Source organism: Pseudoliparis swirei, chromosome 3, assembly GCF_029220125.1.
Source record: "Pseudoliparis swirei isolate HS2019 ecotype Mariana Trench chromosome 3, NWPU_hadal_v1, whole genome shotgun sequence".
NCBI lineage: Eukaryota > Metazoa > Chordata > Actinopteri > Perciformes > Liparidae > Pseudoliparis > Pseudoliparis swirei.
The window spans coordinates 17,503,004-17,523,022 of record NC_079390.1 but is presented as its reverse complement, the minus strand read 5'-3'; the positions used below and the strand labels follow the sequence as shown (position 1 = coordinate 17,523,022).

The 20,019-nt window shown below is 47.7% G+C and overlaps 1 protein-coding gene across 1 annotated transcript in view; it reads right to left on the bottom strand.

Annotated features, from left to right (window-relative positions):
* Positions 1-2,522, bottom strand: part of ntm (neurotrimin) — a 507,513-nt gene extending 504,991 nt beyond the window's left edge. The window contains exon 1 of the mRNA XM_056411525.1: positions 2,336-2,522. Within this exon, the coding sequence (XP_056267500.1) occupies positions 2,336-2,396 (61 nt within the window). The 5' untranslated portion in view covers positions 2,397-2,522. The remainder of the gene's footprint in view (positions 1-2,335) is intronic.
* Positions 2,523-20,019: the final 17,497 nt, after the last annotated feature.

The window sequence follows — 20,019 nt, the reverse complement described above, 5'->3', positions numbered from 1 at the left end:
CTCTGCACGGGTTACCGTGCGAGGAAGTTCACCCCTCCCAAATAATAGAGTTGGTTCGGTCCTTAGCCGTCTTTTCCAAAAAGTTCTCTCAGCTACGGATAGCTGGGCCGGCCTGACCGCAGCGATACGCGTCAGGGAGGAAGAGGGCAGGAGGGGCTGAAAAAGCCAGGTTGAAAAAAATAAAGGCATTGGAGGAGGATGCTGCCAAATGTGCCAAGCTTACAGATTTATTTTCAAGAGGATAAACACAAGTGGCAACCAGGGATGGATTAACCAACGGGCCTACCGGGCCCAGGCCCAGGGCCCATGAGCTCAGGGGCCCCTGGGCCTGAGCCTCCGCGCGTGACGTCGCTGTGATTAACATTGTATTGATATGAATATGATGATATGACACGATGCGCCGTAGCCGGTATATGCTGGGCTTAAGTCATTCATGTCAGTAACAGGGCCCCAATAGTCCTACTGAGGGATGGATTACCGAACGAGCCTACCGGCACCAGGGGCCCCTGAGCTCAGGGGGCCACATAGCCAGAGCCTCTGCGTGAAGTAGCTGTTATTAACTTTGTATTGATATGATGATATGACACGATGCGCCATAGCCGGTATATGCTAGGCTTAAGTCATTCATGTCATGGTCATATAATTCGCGTTATGTTGTCTGCTCAGCTCCGGTATCGTTGTTCCATACGGACTGTTTTGTTAGCGATGTTAAATAAAAAAAAGTATATTTAAATTGTTTTTTTCTTTTCTTTTTCGTGTGGGGGGGGGCCTTGACACGTCCAGGCCCAGGGGCCCGTGGTTTCTTAATCCGTCCATGGTGGCAACTGGTAAAGAGAGACAAAGGCCGAATGATTAGCAACATAACTATTCGGCTAACGTTGTAGCCTTGATTAATATCATTGTAGCGTTGTCAACCTATTCCCAAGCAAAATATTAAATTGAATTAAAATATTAGCCTTTTTATATCACCCAAAATATGGCGATCCATAGACTTTGCAAATATTATGCAAATATTGATATATACTATTGATATTGAAGTATGCAGTAATATGACTTAATTTTTCTTTGTAGCTTCGGAGCAGCAGATAAGATCGTCTCCTGCTGAAAATGATGAGCCCGACATTTGCAATGAGGAGGCCATGACGACAGAGACAGGTAGAGAGGATAACAGAGGAAACTATATGATTTAAAGTTATCTATTCTAAGAAAGAGCAGTATATGACAGTACTTGGTGAACCAATATGCATTGTTTGCTCAGAAGTGGGTGTAGTAAAGGAGTAAATCACCACTATATAATACTCATGCAGAAAAATGATGACCATGCCAATGACGGCTCCCCTGAGGTCTCACTCCAACAAATCTGGCCTACTGCCTAATCTGAGTCTGACACCCCTGCTACGCCCTTCTGCCTTTTTTTATGTTGTGCATATTTTTTGTTAACTTCTCATCTTAAGTGGATTATTATTGTTGTATTTAACCTTTACATTATTTGTTGTACCATGGTATTAATAAAAGAACTACAGGATAGTAAGAGCTGAACTGTTGCTTCATTTATCCAATTTCCACTACCATGAAAAAAGTGGGCTGGTCTTGAGCCTGAAATTCCCGGGCTGAAAAGTGGCCCCACTCCGGCCCTGTAAGCAGGTACACACTATGGTGCCTTTATTTGCGAGACCTCGAATCCGTCACAATTAGGTGTAAACAAGGTCAGGGAAACCGAATAGTTCCGCTGCTCTCCGGTCCACTCCATGCAGCAAAGCCCTCTTGCCTGCTCGGAGAACGCATGGCTTAACTTGGATGACCGGACCGCGCAGTCAATGTGGATTAGGCACTAATACTTAATCAACTTTGCAGCAAAGAGATTTAGCGCGCGTCAAAGAGGGTCCGCGGGGCAGCGGGAGCCACGAGCACTAGGATGACAGCATCCTCCGTTTGAATGGCGAGTTCCTCCCGATGAGGAGGCGCGCGGCTGCGTGCTGCGCAGCAGTCAATATCAACAGCTTATTAGCTCTGCTTTTCCCTTTGGAAAAAATACACACACAAACCAAAGCAACAGTAATAGTGTGGAGAAAGACCACGTCAGGGTTAAAGTTCCAGAGAAAAGGCTGGCCGATGTAAAAATACACCGGGAACAACTACTTGGACACTTGGAGTCAAGCCGTTAGCTCCAAGAGGATGAACCGCGACTGCACTAATCGCTTCGTTAAACTGCGGCTTTACAAGCATCTCGGTGTCAAATGTAGGCGCGCGGACTGACCGCGACCCGCGTGGCGGACCTAAGAGGCTAAAGTGACAGACGGTCCGGCTCACAGAGAGGACAGAATCCATCACTTACCTTGCTCCATCAGCAGGACGGTCATCCCGACCAGCATAGCCCAGTACAGAGGGTTCTTCATGGCGACCGAGCTGCTGTCTGTTCGCTGTGAGCTGCCGTCTGGAGATATAGCCAGTGAGTCTCTGAAAATCCCCCAAAAGTGCTTTTCTTCAAGTCCCCGGTCCTCCTGTGTGACTGTAAAGCAACACCAACGCAGCGCTCAACAAAGTCCCTCCTTCAGCTGAGAGGTTATTGGCAGCGGTGCTGGGGGGAAGCTGGCGGCAACTACACAACCGCATCCGGTTTGGTGCTTTTCAAGTTACGGACACGTACTGGTGTTCAGATGCTTCTGTAGTGCACGAGTGCGGAGGCACTTTAGTTTGAAGGAAAAGCCGACCTACTTCTTGTCTCTACCTGGTTTGTACCTACTGAGCGAACTTAACTTCTGTCCGCACTCCGAAAACCAGCATGTTTACTTGTTATCGGCTGGTATTTATCTTATTACAGATAGAGCAAAGCACGAGCTCGCCTCATAACCAGTGTCTCATATAATGACTTATTATCTTATAATAATAACTTAGCATCTTAAAATAATAACTAAGTATCTTAATATAATGACTTATCTAATAATAACTTTGCATTTCAAAATAATGAGAATATGTTTTGACTTGTTGGTTTTGGTATTGTGTTCATTAAAGCTAGGTTAGGACACTGTGACTCGAGAGTCTAGAACGCACTGGTATCGTTTCCCCGACGAAATTGTGCGCTGAAGCTCAGAGACCAAAACGAACACGGCTTTGACCTTGACGATGTTCGCGATACTTCTGAGGAGTCATCACATATACGACGCACACGAATTATCGTTGAGGCAGCGAGTGGGCCGCCGGTGGCGTCACGGGCCGGGGGGCCAACCACGCTGCGTGGAGAGTTCGGCATCCATCGACCACCCCGCACACGGCACCCACCGTGATTTCCTGGCGCCACCATGGACCAACCGGTAGGACTCCAGATCAGACCGGCCCACGCAAACTTGGCCGAGGCCTCCAGGACTTTTGGGGGCTTCTTGCTGCTTCGGGAGCACTTTATGGCCACCACGAACCCGGAGATGGCAACAGCAGGACTGCAAATGAAGAACCTAACTTCAGCCTCTGAACATATGGAGCTGATGCGCGAATTGCTGTCTTCATGGCGCCAAGCCTCTCTGATGCCAGAGCTGATCTGCAATGCATGAGCCGAGCGAGGACCTTGGGCCACTGGAACCCCAGCCGCCCGGGTTTTGCTGGAGCTGCAGGCGCCGCGCCCCGACACCTGCCAGGGACGCCAATGGTAGCAGAGCCCCAGCCCCCGGCGCAGAATGGTAGACAGTTTCCTGCTGACCACGCCTCTGCCAGTGCCGGCGTTTGGCGCGGTGAGCGCGCCACCGGAGCCGACGGGGAAAGCCAGGCGGAGCTTCTTTACCGCGCCGCGAGTACGACGCACCAGGGCCGCCTTCCCACTATTGTTCTATCTTTGCGGCTGGCTCCTTTGGCAGGGGGTTTCAGAGAGGAGCGCCCCCAAGGCGGTCTGCGTCCAGGAGGTGGAGCGGCCGCCAAGGTCACGGCTAACAACGCCCGCCGCACCTACCCCATTCGCATCGACCATGGCACAAAGACCGCAGACCTGTGCTTTGGAGGCCAGCGCGGAGGGTGGATTGGGTCCGCGCGTCTCGGGCTTGATTTCCCCTTCTCCGCGCGGAGGCACAAGTGCGGGGTAGACGCGGACACGCTCCGGATCAGACGCCTCGGACGCTTGTTCGGGCCCCCGCATCTCCTCAGGAGCGGGGACTTCGGGCTCCCAATGACCCTCTCAGAGGGGGACGACGGCGGTCTCTGCTCAGCCCGTTCTACCTTGCCCGCGATCATCATGGGTCTTCAGAGGCATTGCAGAATCGCATGACTCAGCAGACTCTAAGCGCCGCCCCTGGGCCCCCGAGAGCCCCCCGGCCAACCTGGCCTCGCTAAAGTCCGCCCATCGGTCGACATCTGGAGCCCAGAGCCAAGGGCATCATCGCCCGCATCGAGCGCCCAGGCTCGCCCCCCAGCAGAAGCCGGGTGGTGACGGGCGCGGCCACCACACGCCAACGCAGGACGCCCGCCTCCCGCCCCTGGCCCTACCCACGGACTTCTCCACACTCACTGCGGCTTGCGGACCTTACGCCGAGCGGGGTGCATCCTCTGCGGCCAGCACCCGGCTGGTGGTCATCAAGTCGACATATGTAGTCCCTGCTCAGTGGCGGTCGCAGCCGCTCAGCGCGGTTCACCTGGTCGTTTCTCGCTGGCCCCGGCGCCGTTGCATCACGCTCGCGCCTTTTCAGCGGTTAATGGACTCGGCCCACGCATTTAGACCGTGCCCGTCTGTATTTGGACGACATCCTGGTCAGCCAGCCCGAAACGAAGGAGCACCAGCCCACTGCAGCGACCTCTTCAGGAACCGACCAGGTGCCGGGCTGATCATCAACCCCTCCAGTGCCACCCCGGGCTCATCCCGGTCACCGCCGGGGGGCCCTCCTCATCCAAAGGCGGGCGGCCCTTTCTTCCGCGGTGGGGAGGCCGCGGCGCCTTCACGGGCATCCATCCCGCCGGGCATCCGGCAGGGGTTTCACGCGGGAATCCCACCGCAGGCTGTCGACTGGACGTTTCTATCGAGTCCCGCCCACTGGCACGGGGATGGGCCGGAGAGGGACACGGCGTCGTTCTTGGGCGAGGCCGCCAAGCGAGCCCGCCCGGCGCACGCGCTCCGGCGAGGCCGCCATGTTGGCCGCCACCACCACCGACCTGGCGCCCCGTCCGCATCGCCTGGATGGCGCGAGCGCCGTCGATCGCCCGCGGCGCCGCGCTCGCCGGGCAGCCCTCACTCCTGACACTGGGGCCTACGCTCAGCATTGACGATCCAGCGCGTCGGCTGAGGATCCGAGCTCCTGCTACTGCGCTGCTGGGATTTTTGCATGTCCGGGGTTCCTGGGGGGGTGCAAGTCGCGTGCAGCGGTCTGGGGCGTGATGGTCCATCGACCGCGGTGGCGCGCGACATCAGGACAGCCTCGGCGGGACCAGCACATTGCTCGCCCACCGCGGACATCAGGTCGCCGTGGTCCAAAGAACTGGGAGCCGCCCAGTCTCGGCCGCGTCAGACGTCGGCGCCCCGGTTGGGCGGGCCCGGCGTGCCAGGCATGGTGACCATTGCGCCCCCCAGGGGAGGGTGCTGGCCCTGCGCCGCTCGGGCGTGGTGATGCGCTGGAGGTCGCCCTGTGCGACGCTCGGTCCCGTTGTGTGCGACGCCTGGTCCTTTTGTCCTGGCAGGGCGCCCGCTTTGAGGCAGTGCATGCTGGTCCGAAGCGCTTTTCCAGGAAGCCGGAAGGACTGAAAGGATCGGGCACTGGAAGGCTCTGGGCTTGCGGGACTCGTGCTTGCAGTGTGTGTCAGGGTCAGCAGTGCTTGGGCAAAGTGCACTTAGTGCACCGCCATATTAAGGCCCCTCAGGCCTCAAAGGAGCCGACGTTGTCCAACGCTCTCCTCTGTTCGCCGACCCTCTCCCCCTCACGGTAATCTCACCTACTTCACTCAACTTCGATAGGACGACCACCCGCTCTGGACTTCCTCGCGCTCGCGCCGGCGGTGGTGGCGTCGCCGCTCATCGGCTCAACGCACCCGCTCGGACCTTTCCACACCTCCCGCGAACTCCTGCCGGCCGGTCACCTCGGGTTGGGCTCCCGCGCGAACGCGGGGGCTCGTGGTCACCCACCGCCGTTGTCCATCGTCCCACCGCAACGGTGCTGGAACGCTTCCACTGGCGAAGGCAGGGCCCGCCTACCGGTGGGCTTGGGGGCGCTGCTGATGCCTAGCACTGGGTGATGCCTCAGGGTGCCGGGTGCTCTCAGACCCGCCGGACCTAGGCTTCCGGCGATGATGGGAGACTGGGTGGAGGTGCGCCACGAAAGTGTCCGGATTTTATTCCCCCCGCCGGCCCGGCCAAACAACGCACCAAACTCTGCTCTTCCTTCCGTTTTCGCTAGTTTTTCGCGCTTCACACCACCCCGCAACACGGCACTCCCCTTTTGATGCCCCTTCTGAGCACGCACGGGGGTATGTTCGCCCGCCACACCGCGATCTGCGGGTCCTGGGCTCCCCACGCCCTTCTGCGGCGGTTTTGAGACATGGAGACGTGGAGGTGGTGGCGACCGGGGGCCTGGTTCGACTTCCTGCGCTAGTGTTAAGCATAACGTGCTAGACCGTTCCATTTCCAGGAGGTGAGGGGCGCCCGGCCACGCCGCCGCCGCCCGCCCGCCGCGCTGCCGCGCTGCCTCCCTTGTTGACCTTGACCCCGACGACCGCCGGTAGCGCCCGCGCGTCGGCTGCCCTGCTGCCTCCTCTCCTCGCCCTATCGGGTCGGCAGGGTCGGGGTGGTTTCCACACCGAACCCACCTTGACTTGGGTGAATTTTGGGGGTGGGGGTGGTGTGTATAACATGTTCACCCACATGGGATGGGTGGGGAGGTTTTGTTGGGACGGACCCGGGACGGAACGACTCATCAGTTTCCAGTTTTTTTTGACTTGAACGAATGGACGTCTTTTGGTTCATTGTTGCTTTAAAGCTGCTGATATACTCCCTCTCCTCCTCCCTCTCGGCACTACAGACTTTAAAATACTAAATCAATATTTTGAGAATAGTTTAATATGTTCAGACGCTCATTTATTTTTAGATAGTTTCTCAATATCTTTTTAGATGCTCTGTAAAATATTGAGAATGTTTCTCATCATTCTGAGATGAAAACATTTTTCATTTTCATTTTTTCTGTGAAATACTGGATGGTTTACGTCATCAAACTTCTATAAAAAAAAGAGAAGGACAAATCCAGTGTGATGGTTAAATGTGGCCTTCGCGTGGTTACTGAGTTCACCTGCAGGTGTTTGTGGTGGTCAGTGACTTTACTGGATTTGGTCATTCCAGACTAGAAATCCACCTCACCTTCCCTGATGGATCAAAATCAGCACTCAAAAGTGAAGAGCATGTTATTACCAAAACACAATTTAAAACAAAACAGGGCTACAAAGTTATTTCAACAATATATGTTAAGCAAAATGAGTTAATAACTTCTTAAAGCATAAACCAACAGATTAATTTGGACAAGAAACATGAACATTTAAATCACCCGTAAAAAAACATTCTCATATCAGACATCAAAAATGATATAAGCTCAGAAAAGTCAGAGATAAAGTCAGGTTTGTGGACTGCATGGATGAGATTAGTAGATGTTCAAATGAGGTGAAATCACCAAAAGAGATGGGAGTGCATTGAAATAATTCCAGTGTGTTACAGGGTACACGTCCTCCTTGACCCAGAGCCCTGCTTTAGAGAGCTGGGAGTAATGATGGGGGTGCTTTCATCAAGGAGGTGGCGTCATTACTTTCAACCATGTCTTTGTTAACATGTGAACATTCGGCTTAAAGGAGGAAACTGGAATTACCGCCTTCATGTTGCAGTTTACATCCACGTCTGTCCAAAATGTCATCACTTTATCACTTTATCCTATTAGACATCTATAAACAATTGTCATAAAAAGCATATGAATTCTTGAGTACAAATTTATCTCAGGCGTTCCTGAGACAAAAGTGTATCGCCTCTGGCCATGGAATAATAAAAACCCGACAGATGAAATACTTGCTACTCAAGGTGACCCCGATTAATCAACTGTTCGATCTGAGGAGCCTGATTCGACTGTTAATCTCACAATCTCGCAGCTGTTTCAAAATAAAATACTGTTATTAATCAGAGTACTCATAAGAATGTAATACAACCAGCCAGAAGGTTATATTATGACTATAATTAGAAGGAGGAGGTGCATGAAACAGATGTTCGTACAGCTTGTGTCCCTTCACTTCCCTGTCGTTTTCCTTCTGTCTGGATTCATGCAATGAGGGGTAATATAATTAGGACACAGTTATATTTACAACCAAGAAAAGCAAGAAATATTATTGTCTGCTTTTCTTGGTTATAAATAGAACTTTGTGTCCTAATAAACCATATATCAATTTATTGTTCAGTTGTTAGGACAGCTCCGCACCACACACACACACGAAAGATAGCCAGATATACAGTAGCTCAGCCGAAAATAGTTGATGTTATAAAAGTCGTATTCATACATAAAGCTACAAAGCAAAGGGAACATGAACAGACTCCCTTGACCAATCAGAATCAACTTTGTAAATTCTGAATCGTGGACAATGCTTTCAGTTCAGAGATCTGACAACACTTAAAAGATGTGATGACACATGAACCACAGAGGGTTTGTGGAAAATAGTCAAAATGTACCCGTTGCTTGATTTGTTGTTAATCATTCTACACAGGGTTAATATAGGAACTGAGTCAGCTGGACTCACTGCAGGTCATCAGGTAAAAGCCTTATTGTTACGGATGCGTGGTGTGGAGGACCCAGACGCAGTAGGAGTTTCACGAAAAATTGAGTTTATTCTCAGTACAGGAACACAAACAACACCACACAGGAACACAAAAAGACGATCCGACACCAGACAAACAGAAGGACACAGATTAAATACACAGGGGAACGAGACACAGGTGGAGACACAGGTGGAAACAATCAGGGCATGGCTGGAAACAATCAGGAAATAAACAGACAAGCACAGGGAGGGAAGAGCAGGGAAACAGGAAACGAGACAGGGACTTAAACATAAAACAGGAAACACTCAAATCCTAACACTACCCCCCCCCCCCCCCCCTTAAAAGATGGCTTCCAGACGTCCCAAAGTGTTCAACACGGGTGGGTGGAGGGGAGCCGGAGGAGGGGCCAAGGGTATGGCGGACGGAGTCCGGGGGGCGGGCCGGAGGACAGGAACGGGGAGCTAGGGGACCGGGACCAGGCGATGAGACCGGGGCTGGACGCGACTGGACACGGGGAACCGGGACTGGGCGGGTCACGGGGAACCGGGACTGGGCTGGACAGAGGGGACTGGAACATCGGGAACTGGAACCGGCGACGGAACACTGGGGACTGGAACCGGCGACGGAACACCGGGAACTGTTACATCGGGGACTAGAACCGGCGACGGAACACCGGGGACTGGAAAATCGGGGACTGGAACCGGCGACGGAACACTGGGGGCTGGAACCGGCGACAAAACACCGGGAACTGTTACATCGGGGACTAGAACTGGCGACGGAACACCGGGGACTGGAACATCGGGGACTGGAACCGGCGACGGAACACCGGGAACTGGAACATCGGGGACTGGAACTGGCGACGGAACACCGGGACTAGAACATCGGGGACTGGAACACCGGGGACTGGAACCAGCGACGGAACACCGGGGACTGGAACATCGGGGACTGGAACCGGCGACGGAACACCGGGAACTGGAACATCGGGGACTGGAACTGGCGACGGAACACCGGGGACTAGAACATCGGGGACTGGAACACCGGGGACTGGAACCAGCGACGGAACACCGGGGACTGGAACATCGGGGACTGGAACCGGCGACGGAACACCGGGAACTGGAACATCGGGGACTAGAACCGACGACGGAACACCGTGGACTGGAACCGGCGACAGAACACCGGGAACATTGGGGACTGGAACCGGCGACGGAACACCGGGGACTGGAACCGGCGACGGAACACCGGGGACTGGAACATCGGGGACTGGAACCGGCGACGGAACACCGGGGACTGGAACATCGGGGACTGGAACCGGCGACGGAACACCGGGGACTGGAACCGGCAACGGAACACCGGGAACTGGACCAAACCTCGACTGAAACGCAGCGACCAGGGCCCGGAGGACCTTCCGCGTCTCCTGGAGAAGAGGGTCATCCTCCACCGACCAAGCGACAGCCACAGGAACCGCCGGGGGCTGCCAGGGCCGATGGCTCGACGGCTGGCAGACGGGCTGCAGGGGCCTGGGCTGGTAGACGGGCGGAAAGCCGGGAAGGCAGACCGATGGGTACATCGGACGGAACAAATGCGCAACAATCAGTGATGGGTCCATTCTCATTGGTCGGATCGTTCTGTTACGGATGCGTGGTGTAGAGGACGCAAACGCAGCAGGAGTTTCACGAAAAATGGAGTTTATTCTCAGTACAGGAACACGAACAACACCACACAGGAACAAAAAAAGACGATCCGACACCAGACAAACAGAAGGACACATATTAAATACACAGGGGAACGAAACACAGGTGACGACACAGGTGCGGAAACAATCAGGGCGTGGCTGGAAACAATCAGGAAAGAAACAGACAAGCACAGGGAGGGAAGAGCAGGGAAACAGGAAACGAGACAGGGACTTCAACATAAAACAGGAAACACTCAAATCCTAACACTTATAGGAGTGCAACGTTAGTTCAATGTTGGTTGACAAAAAGTTTGAGCACCCTGATGCCTAATTACCAAATCTCTCTTCATACACCAACCTTTTAGCGAGATGTGAAATTGGTAGAAGTAAGTACGGTTTATTTATATTGCACTTATCACACACAAAGGGTCCCAAAGTGCAGTAGTCAATTAAAACAATTGATAATAACAGGGTCCAAAATATTTCAACATTTAAAGAGCAAAGTAAAATACACAGTAAAAGAGGGTGCAGTAAAAAACACACAAAAACAAATATGAACAAAACAAACAAAAAAAGCAGGCCACAGAATATGTAACTAACTAAATGCCAGTGTGTGTGTGTGTGATTGAATTTGACCACACCAAGAGACAGGGAGGAGAGCGGCCTTCTCAGTGTCCAGCAGATTGTCCAAAAGGGACATGACCTGCTCTTTAAGAAGCTCCTCCTATGTGTGTTTCAATCAGCTGCACAGCGACGAGTGCATGCAACAAGCACAGAGGTCCACTAGTGGCCACGCCTGATCCTCTGTAGATGGAGCCTGATGCCGTTGATGGTTGTCAGTTGTATCAGTGACTGTGACTTGTGACTTGGTCTCCTGAGAGCAGAGGCAGGTTTGAGGCAGAGGGGCTGCACACTGTTGGCCAGCAGGATGTCCTGAGATAGGAGGGGGAAGTCTTATTCTTGCTGACTTCAAACATTTTGTGATGTGATCACAAGCAAAATCTAATTTACCATCGTTCTGATGTCAACTACACGTGTGCAAATCTTTCTGAGGCCGATAAAGTGGTGGCAGTAAGAGGGGTTGAGGGAGCATAACCCCCCGCAGGACAGGGTTCTTTTGTCGCCATCAATGCTTGTAAAATAAAAAATGTAAATCCATCCATGAATTTACCGGTCAGAATATAATTATGTCTTCAATACAGTAGTGTTCGCTATTTGTCAAATACAATTCATCATTCAAACTAAGTCTATTTAATTTGCACTTTGTCTTCTTTGCCGTGCATGTTTTATCAAAAGTTCATCATTTTTGTCCAACATAAGAGATTACTTCAATTGGTCATAACAATGTTTATTCCTCATTCGTCACGTAACACTTTAAACTTTTCTATCATTTTTTAACAAGCACTTTTCTCAATTTAATTTCAGTCAGTGTTGGTTCAATGTGTTATCAGTCCCTGAAAAACAAACTACTAACTATTTTACAGTGTTGATGAAGCTGTAGCGTCCTGGTGGTTTGTTCACACATCGTCGATGGAACATCGTGTCTATAAAACTGGAAACTCAAAGTCACAAATCATGCTGACAGCTACAACTCCCATGGCACTGCATATCCTTGCATTTATATACAATATATAATATATGAAACATTCTCTCACCCAACTCGTCACATACAGCAGCTTGGTCTGTGGCCCTACGCTTTAAACCACAACGCTCTACATACCCCTCTAGTGTCTAGTGGTTTTGCACCTGTCAGTTTGTTCTGGTAACATGGATACACTATCTCTTCAAAATAAACTTCAGAGTTCACAGAAAACTGCTTGGTTCGCATATGATTGTAGCTTAAGTTAAAATAGGTATCTTTGATTCGTAGTCAAGTAGGCTATGTTACATGACAAAAGTTAACCTAGGTAACCTTTACTTACGTAACTTAAAAATAAGTCCATGTTGACTTCTGGAGAACAAAGTCCTGTGTCTTCTCCCCCATCCATCCACCCAAGCTTGATAGACTGTCTTCTGTCTTCCCCCTTTACTCCAGCCGTAACTACGTATTGCACTGTATCTGACAACATGGCCGTGAGAACGGGCTGATCACAGCATGTCACTGCTCGTCAATAAATATCACAGCATGTCACTGTCGTGGCGCTCTGTGAACTGAGTAAAAGCGTTCAGTCACTGCTGCTGGAAGAGCTTTCACTCTGCTGTGTGTGTGTGTGTCTCCACTCTGGAGGCTCTTTATTTGTGACTTAATTCCCACCAGGGAGATTATTTTGCGATGCTCCCTGCATGTTACTTATTAAGCTGCTGGGTGCGCCAGGCTTCTCTACATTTCCACAGTAGGGATAGAGTAGAACAACACCAACAAGGTCAATTGTACTTCTATTTTCCATTTACAATACACCTAAAGTGCAGCCTCCATTATGAAATGTTGAAGCATTTCAGAGCTGAAAGCACATGTGTAAGTTATTTATATATTTATCTATTCATTTGTCTTGTATGCACAGTGTTGAAGAGTTAATGCTGCATGAAACTGCTTTGATCAAATTATCATTGAAAAGCTATGCATTCCACATTACCTCATGGGACATGCAGTTTTCGATATGTGCATATTGCTGTCGCAAACTTCCTCAACATGGTTGTAGGTGAACACAAAAGTCACATTTAATTTGTTAATATTTCTGTTTTACTCAACTGGGCCAATGATTTGTAAGGATAAAGACCAATGTTAACCAGATAGGGACAATAGAACGTATCCAGAGTGGAATGGTTCAAAATACATCATATATATATACATACATGCATATGAAAATAGACTGCTATTTTTCAGCTCTGAGTTTACATCTACATTGTAGTTTATTGAATGATCGTTCATGTTGAGGCCTGACGAGTAGGACATCAACTGTATACAAATTGTGTGAATGGATGAGATGGATTTCTATGTATAGGAAGTATAATCATAGGATGGAGTTTCATCCAACACCACTGTAAAGAATCTCAGCGTTATCTTTGATCGGGACTTGATTGATTGATTGATTGATTGATTGATTGATTGATTGATATATTTATTTGTCGTTTGCCAGAGTACAGGTACAAAAGCATCGAAATTACAAGAAAGGGTGGATGAAAGATTACAGCATAACATGAGGGAAGAAGGCGAGAAAAAACACCAACCCCCCGACTATGCCCCGAGAGGGGTACAGTGTGGGAGCAGGAAAAAAACACCTTAGCACATAAGCACATACATTTTAGACATGACTTGCAACGAGTAGGAAGGGGAGGGGAGGTAATCCAACAACTGGGTGATCTAAGCCCATCCATTGGGGGCAGAAGGTAACCAGCACCGACAAGCAGCCAGCCGGTCCGGCGCCATCACAGCAGCGCCAGCCACAGCTCCGTCCGGTCACACTGGGGGTAAAAAGCAGGCGAAGGCGTGGGATGGGGGGAGGGGGGTAGTGAATGCAAATCAGTATTATTGAAAGTTCGTGTGTGCGTGTTCTGGTATGTCGTCCTCCCCCAGGCCACAACAGACAGAGTTCTCAGTCCGCAAAGATGGTCGTTGCCATGGAGATAGCCTTGAAAGGTCCTGGGAGAAAACAACCACAGGTGTCTGTGGATAGGGGAAGGAATGAGAGGTTCTCACTTCAGCGATCTTCAGGGAGTTGTTGTTCCAGTAACGGCCTTGGCCAAGGCCCGTTCTGGTTGAGGGAGCCAGCAGATAAGATTGGGATTGTTTGGTCTTCCAGCAGCTACATCCAATTTGCGCACCTACTATTCCACCACTTTCCTCCCATTTCAAATCGATCCAATTTCGTCGGGCAGCCTTAGGGGGCTTTTAACGGCTGTCACCGTTTCCTTAATTTTCCGATAAACCAGGGCAACGCCAAATCCAAACAGCAGAAATCCTGTAATCATAGTTCCGAATAGGTAGATGTCATCTACGTCCTCCACGGAAAGGGCTGCTAGGCACACGACACGTCCATCGTGTAACCAGCTGCAACGTCCCGGCAGGACGGGCAGGTCCTTTAACTCCCACGTGAAGCAAATCTCAAGAACTGCATTTTTTCATCTACGTAATATTTAAAAAATCAGTCACATCTTGTTTCAAAAATGTGCAGAAAAACTGGTTCACGCGTTCGTTACTTCTCGACTGGATTACTGCAACTCCTTATTACCTTTGCATTGAAAATGCCGGAAGGTTATGTTTTGATCGCCGTGTATTTATTTATTTATTTATTTATTTATTTGTATGCGTGTTATTCGCAAATCTCAAAAAGTATTGAACCGAATCGCATGAAATTTGGTGGGATGATTGTTTATTATCCGGGGACCAGTTGATTAGATTTTGGGATCGATCGGGTCAAAGGTCAAAGGTCATGAACAGGTCAAAATCTTTCGCAGAACTCAAAAAGTATTGAACCGAATCGCATGAAATTTGGTGGGATGATTGTTTATTATCCGGGAACCAGTTGATTAGATTTTGGGATCGATCGGGTCAAAGGTCATGAACAGGTCAAAATCTTTCGCAGAACTCAAAAAGTATTGAACCGAATCACATGAAATTTGGTGGGATGATTGTTTATTATCCGGGGACCAGTTGATTAGATTTTGGGATCGATCGGGTCAAAGGTAAAAGGTCATGAACAGGTCAAAATCTTTCGCAGAACTCAAAAAGTATAGAACCGAATCGCATGAAATTTGGTGGGATGATTGTTTATTATCCGGGCACCAGTTGACTAGATTTTGGGATCGATCGGGTCAAAGGTCAAGGTCAAAGGTCATGAACAGGTCAAAATGTTCTTGAATCGCATGAAATTTGGTGGGATGATTGGTTATTATCCGGGGACCATTTGATTAGATTTTGGGATCAATCGGGTCAAAGGTCAAGGTCAAGGTCATGGAAAGGTCAAACTCTTTTTTTACCATAGCACGATACATTTTTGTCCAATTGGCATTCAACTAATGCCAAAATGTTCATAATTCAATGCCCAATCTTGTGATATGCGAAGGTATGCGCTCTACCGAGTGCCCATTCTAGTTATCAGGCTGCTCTAATAAATCTCTTAGGTCCCTCCAGTTGATCCAATTCAATTCAATTCAGTTTATTTGTATAGCCCAATTTCACAAATTACAAATATGTCTCGGAGTGCTTTACAATCTGTACACATAGACATCCCTGCCCCAAAACCTCGCATCGGATCAGGAAAAACTCCCAAATAACCCTTCATGGGGAAAAAAAGGGAAGAAACCTTCAGGAGAGCAACAGAGGAGGATCCCTCTCCAGGATGGACAAGTGCAATAGATGTAATGTGTACAGAAGGACAGATTTAGAGTTAAAATACATTGAATGAATATGACAGAGTGTATGAATAGTTCATAGTAGGCATATTCCACGATGGAGACCTCCACGATCCATCAGGCAGATGGAGGTAGAGAGGAGGAGTGGGCGGAGTATCAACAGTGGGCGGAGTCCCCAGAATGCTGCAGCTCTGCGTACTCACAAAAACTAAGAAAAGAGATCACATCACTCCTGCATTAGCTGCTCTGCACTGGCTCCCTGTAAAATCAAGAATCACATTTAAGATTCTTCTCCTCGTCTACAAAGCCTTGATTGGTGATGCTCCATCATATCTTAAGGAGCTTGTAATACCATATCACCCCACTAGAGAGCTGCGCTCACTAAATATGGGGCTACTTGTGGTTCCTAGATTCCTAAAAAGTAGGATGGGAGCCAGAGCCTTCAGTTATCAAGCTCCTCTTTTATGGAACCAGCTTCTACTTTCAGTCCGGGAGGGTTGGGTTATCTCATTTAAGAGTAGACTTAAGACTTTCCTCTTTGACAGTGTTTATAGTCAGGGCTGAATCAGGTTTGCCCTGGTCCAGCCCCTTGATATGCTGCTATAGGCTTATAGGCTGCTGGGGGACGTTTTAGGATACACTGAGCACCTATATCCTCTTCTCTCTCTCCTTATGGATGAATTTTCATCTCTCCATTGCACATTATTAACTCTGCTTCCTCCTTCTGACTTCACGTCTCATAGGGTCCATCGGACCTGGCTGGGTCTGATGCCATGGCCCTGCTGATGCTCCTCTCTACCTCCATCTGCCTGATGGATCATGGAGGTCTGGATGGTGGTCCATGACTACTTCCAAATATATATATTTTTTCTATTTCTTGGGAATTTCTCCTGATCCGATATGAGGTCCTGGGACAGGGATGTCGTATGTGTATAGATTGTAGAGACCTCTGAGGCAAATTTGTAATTTGTGATAATGGGCTATATAAAATAAAGTGAATTGAATTGATTTGAATCCTCTCTGTGAGGATTGTCTCTGTTCAGGTATTTGCTTCCAACTCTGTTTTACGACTCCTTTGTCTTCATCTCTGAAAGAAAGTTTATTCAAGAGGAAACATACAAAAAAGTACAACCTCTTAGCCGTAAGACAGTGTAATTATCATCTTTCTGTGATATTTCCTCATTTCTCTCTATATAAAAATGTATGCTTGCTTTGTCATTATATGTAATTGCCTGTGTGTTTGTTCTTTTGATTATAATTTGGTGCATGCTGCATTTGTTTGTGAGCAAATTTGGACACTGAAGACTCCCTCCATGGTTTCTCTCTAAAGAATTCCTGGGACGTTGTTTCATTCTGGTTTGGTGCCGCTGAGTGCAGTAGTGACGGGTTAAATAGAGCTCTGATGTCCTTCTATATTCCTTTTTCATCCTCTGTGTATATTTTTGGTACATCTTTGTTTGATCTGCTCATTGGTTCAATCTAGAACAAAAGAGACCACTTGAATGTGTGAAGGTAAAAAAAAAAAAAGCGTTTGATTGAATTGAAGTATAAAATGATGTCCATTATTTTTTTTAAACTGAACAACACTGTCAGTGTTATAATTTTGTATTTACTTATTCTATTACATCAGTGGTCGCCAACCCGTCGATCGCGATCGACCGGTCGATCTCGGAGACGTTCCCTGTCGATCTCCAAAATAAAATGAAAATAAATTCAGAAACACATTGTTCCTTGTTTTCGAACATTTTCTGAAGTTTCTTCTGAAATGTTTTCTTTCTGACTGGAAGATTGACGTCAGAAAAGATCTCCGCCTGATTCATGAACGCCTGAAAACGGGTTCGCTTACACAGCCGTGTTGTCAGCTGTGCTCCTGAAAGAGGGGAACGTACCACTACAGGTGGGGCGCAGGGGGAAATGCAGAAAGACCTTTATTGATAACTTCACATATTACAAGCTCAAAGTACACCGACATAAAACTAAGTCATCAATAAATAAATGTTGAAATGCCTGTACCTTCGTGTACATGTTTACGTTACGGCATTAACAGGTTACGCCTGCGCATGCGCGACAGCCGAGATTCTTGGCGATTTGCCAGGTCTTACCTCCGTGAGTTGGGCTTTTCTGCTGTTGTCCTTCAAAACAAAAGCTCAACATTGAGCTTTTTCTTGTCTGATTGAGCAATCTGGTTTACTTGAAAGTGATTGCAATTGCATTTATTCTATTATTTGAAAAGGGACAGATGCAGGAGTCACAAATGGTGATTCTCATATTTATTATTATGAAAATTATTTAAATCTGAGGATGTCTGTAGAGCTGATGTGAACGTAATCACCAACGGTGTGAGTTCAGAACCAATCCCAGATGAGAAAACTTTCATCAATACCAATTTTGCCCCGAAAAACTCGTCAGTGGAGTTGAGAAAATCACCAAATCAAAGACCAGGAGCTGGATTACTGACAGACAGCTGACAGACTGCCTCAGACTGGCTGTCTGTGATTATGAACTAACTACAAGCTCACAGACAGAGTTCAGTCACAGCCATAACACTGACTGGAGTCACATGGCTTGATGGCCTTGTGATCACAGAGCTGAACTTCCATGAGTTGCATTGACTGATCATATTGTCAGTGTTGTGTTGTAATTGGATTAGATTCAATTCATTGTCATTTCTAAAGTACAGGTACAGAGGCAACGAAATGTAAATAAATACAACATTTATATTGGTAGTTCATCCAGCTGCTCATTGCAAATGTGTTTTTTCTTGTTCATATTGTGTGCGGTTAACAAATATCTTACTTGTTATATTACACTTAAATTCTGTGTTCCTGGTCACATCAATTTGAACGCTGGACCAAAATGACAATTAGGCCAAATAAAAAGTCATAAGTCCAGTCTGGACAGTCGTTTTCTCTCAACGCCTCAATAGGTAGATCTTGCCGTCATGAAGGCGGAGGTCAGGGATCTTGGGCTCAAAAAGGTTGGTGACCACTGTATTACATGGTAATATTATGAATAATAATAACTCATGTATTAATATGAATCCTAGTTATTACACAAACACTACATTAATACCACAAGAGCTGCTTGCAATGCTTAAAAATGTGTGAATAAAATTGGTAAATACTTTGCACATTGATGCTGATCACATAGACTGTATATAATTCAATTCAATCCAATAAATTTTGTATAGCCCAAAATCACAAATTGCGAATTTACCTCAGAGGGCTTTACAATCTGTACACATATGAAATCCTCTGTCGGAATAGGAGACAGGTAAAATTCCCTTCAGCGGGTAGAAAAAAGGAAGGATCCCTCTCCCAATGGACAAAAGTACAATAGAAGTCCTGTGTACAGAATGAACAACAGAACAGAGTTACAACACATTGAATGAATGTGACATACATTATTTATATAATGTGAGTAGTGGCACGATGAAAAAGTTATAACTACCAAAAATAACAGCAGCAGCTGATATAGTAGAATAACAATGGTAATATTAGCAATACTAAGAGCAATGCAACTAGCAATAACAATTACAAAAGGAGTAGGGATCTGGCCGAACCAGGGTCTAGATAAAACCACCATGCATGGAAACCTATGAGGAGAGAAAGCACAAAGACTCCGGAAAAGGAACAAAGTTATTAATGTGCATCAATGAATTGTTAAAGAAGGAAATAGAACAGGGTATATGGAGCCAAATCCATGCCAAATCGTTTTGTTTGTTGGAAAAAAAGATTTGAAACTGAAAATTAAATTTTTGCTCATGAACTTTGAAAAATTCAACAATGTATTCGTAATACAGATAAGTGTATGAAAAGTTTTGTTGGGTTAAATATAATTTTGATTCAGTTCTGTTTTTAAATGTTTTTATTTTTTATTTTTCAGTACCAGATTTTAGATTTTCAACTGTTAATCTTTTTTTTACAGTTTTGAATCTGATTTTTCAGATTCAGTTATTTTTTTCACTTTCAGATCCTTTTTTTCCAGGTTCAGACTTTTGGCCGGGATCTGCGTGTGGGGGCGTGGTTTCTACAACAGGGGCGTGGTATCGTGAGTGACAAGAGAAGGCTGAGGACCTGCTTCAACTATGTTGCCTTCAGGAAGCGTTCAAAAACAACGCTATAATATCTAACATTTTGCACACTACTCTGAACACAGCGTACTGTCGTCCGGTGATCAGATGAACTTAGCGTTAGGCTTTAATGTATCACAGTATTAAACTAAGTCATTATCCTGAATATCTACATTTGAATGGAGCTTGTGTTGTATACAGTGGCTGAGTTATAAATACATTGGGACTGAATGGGCC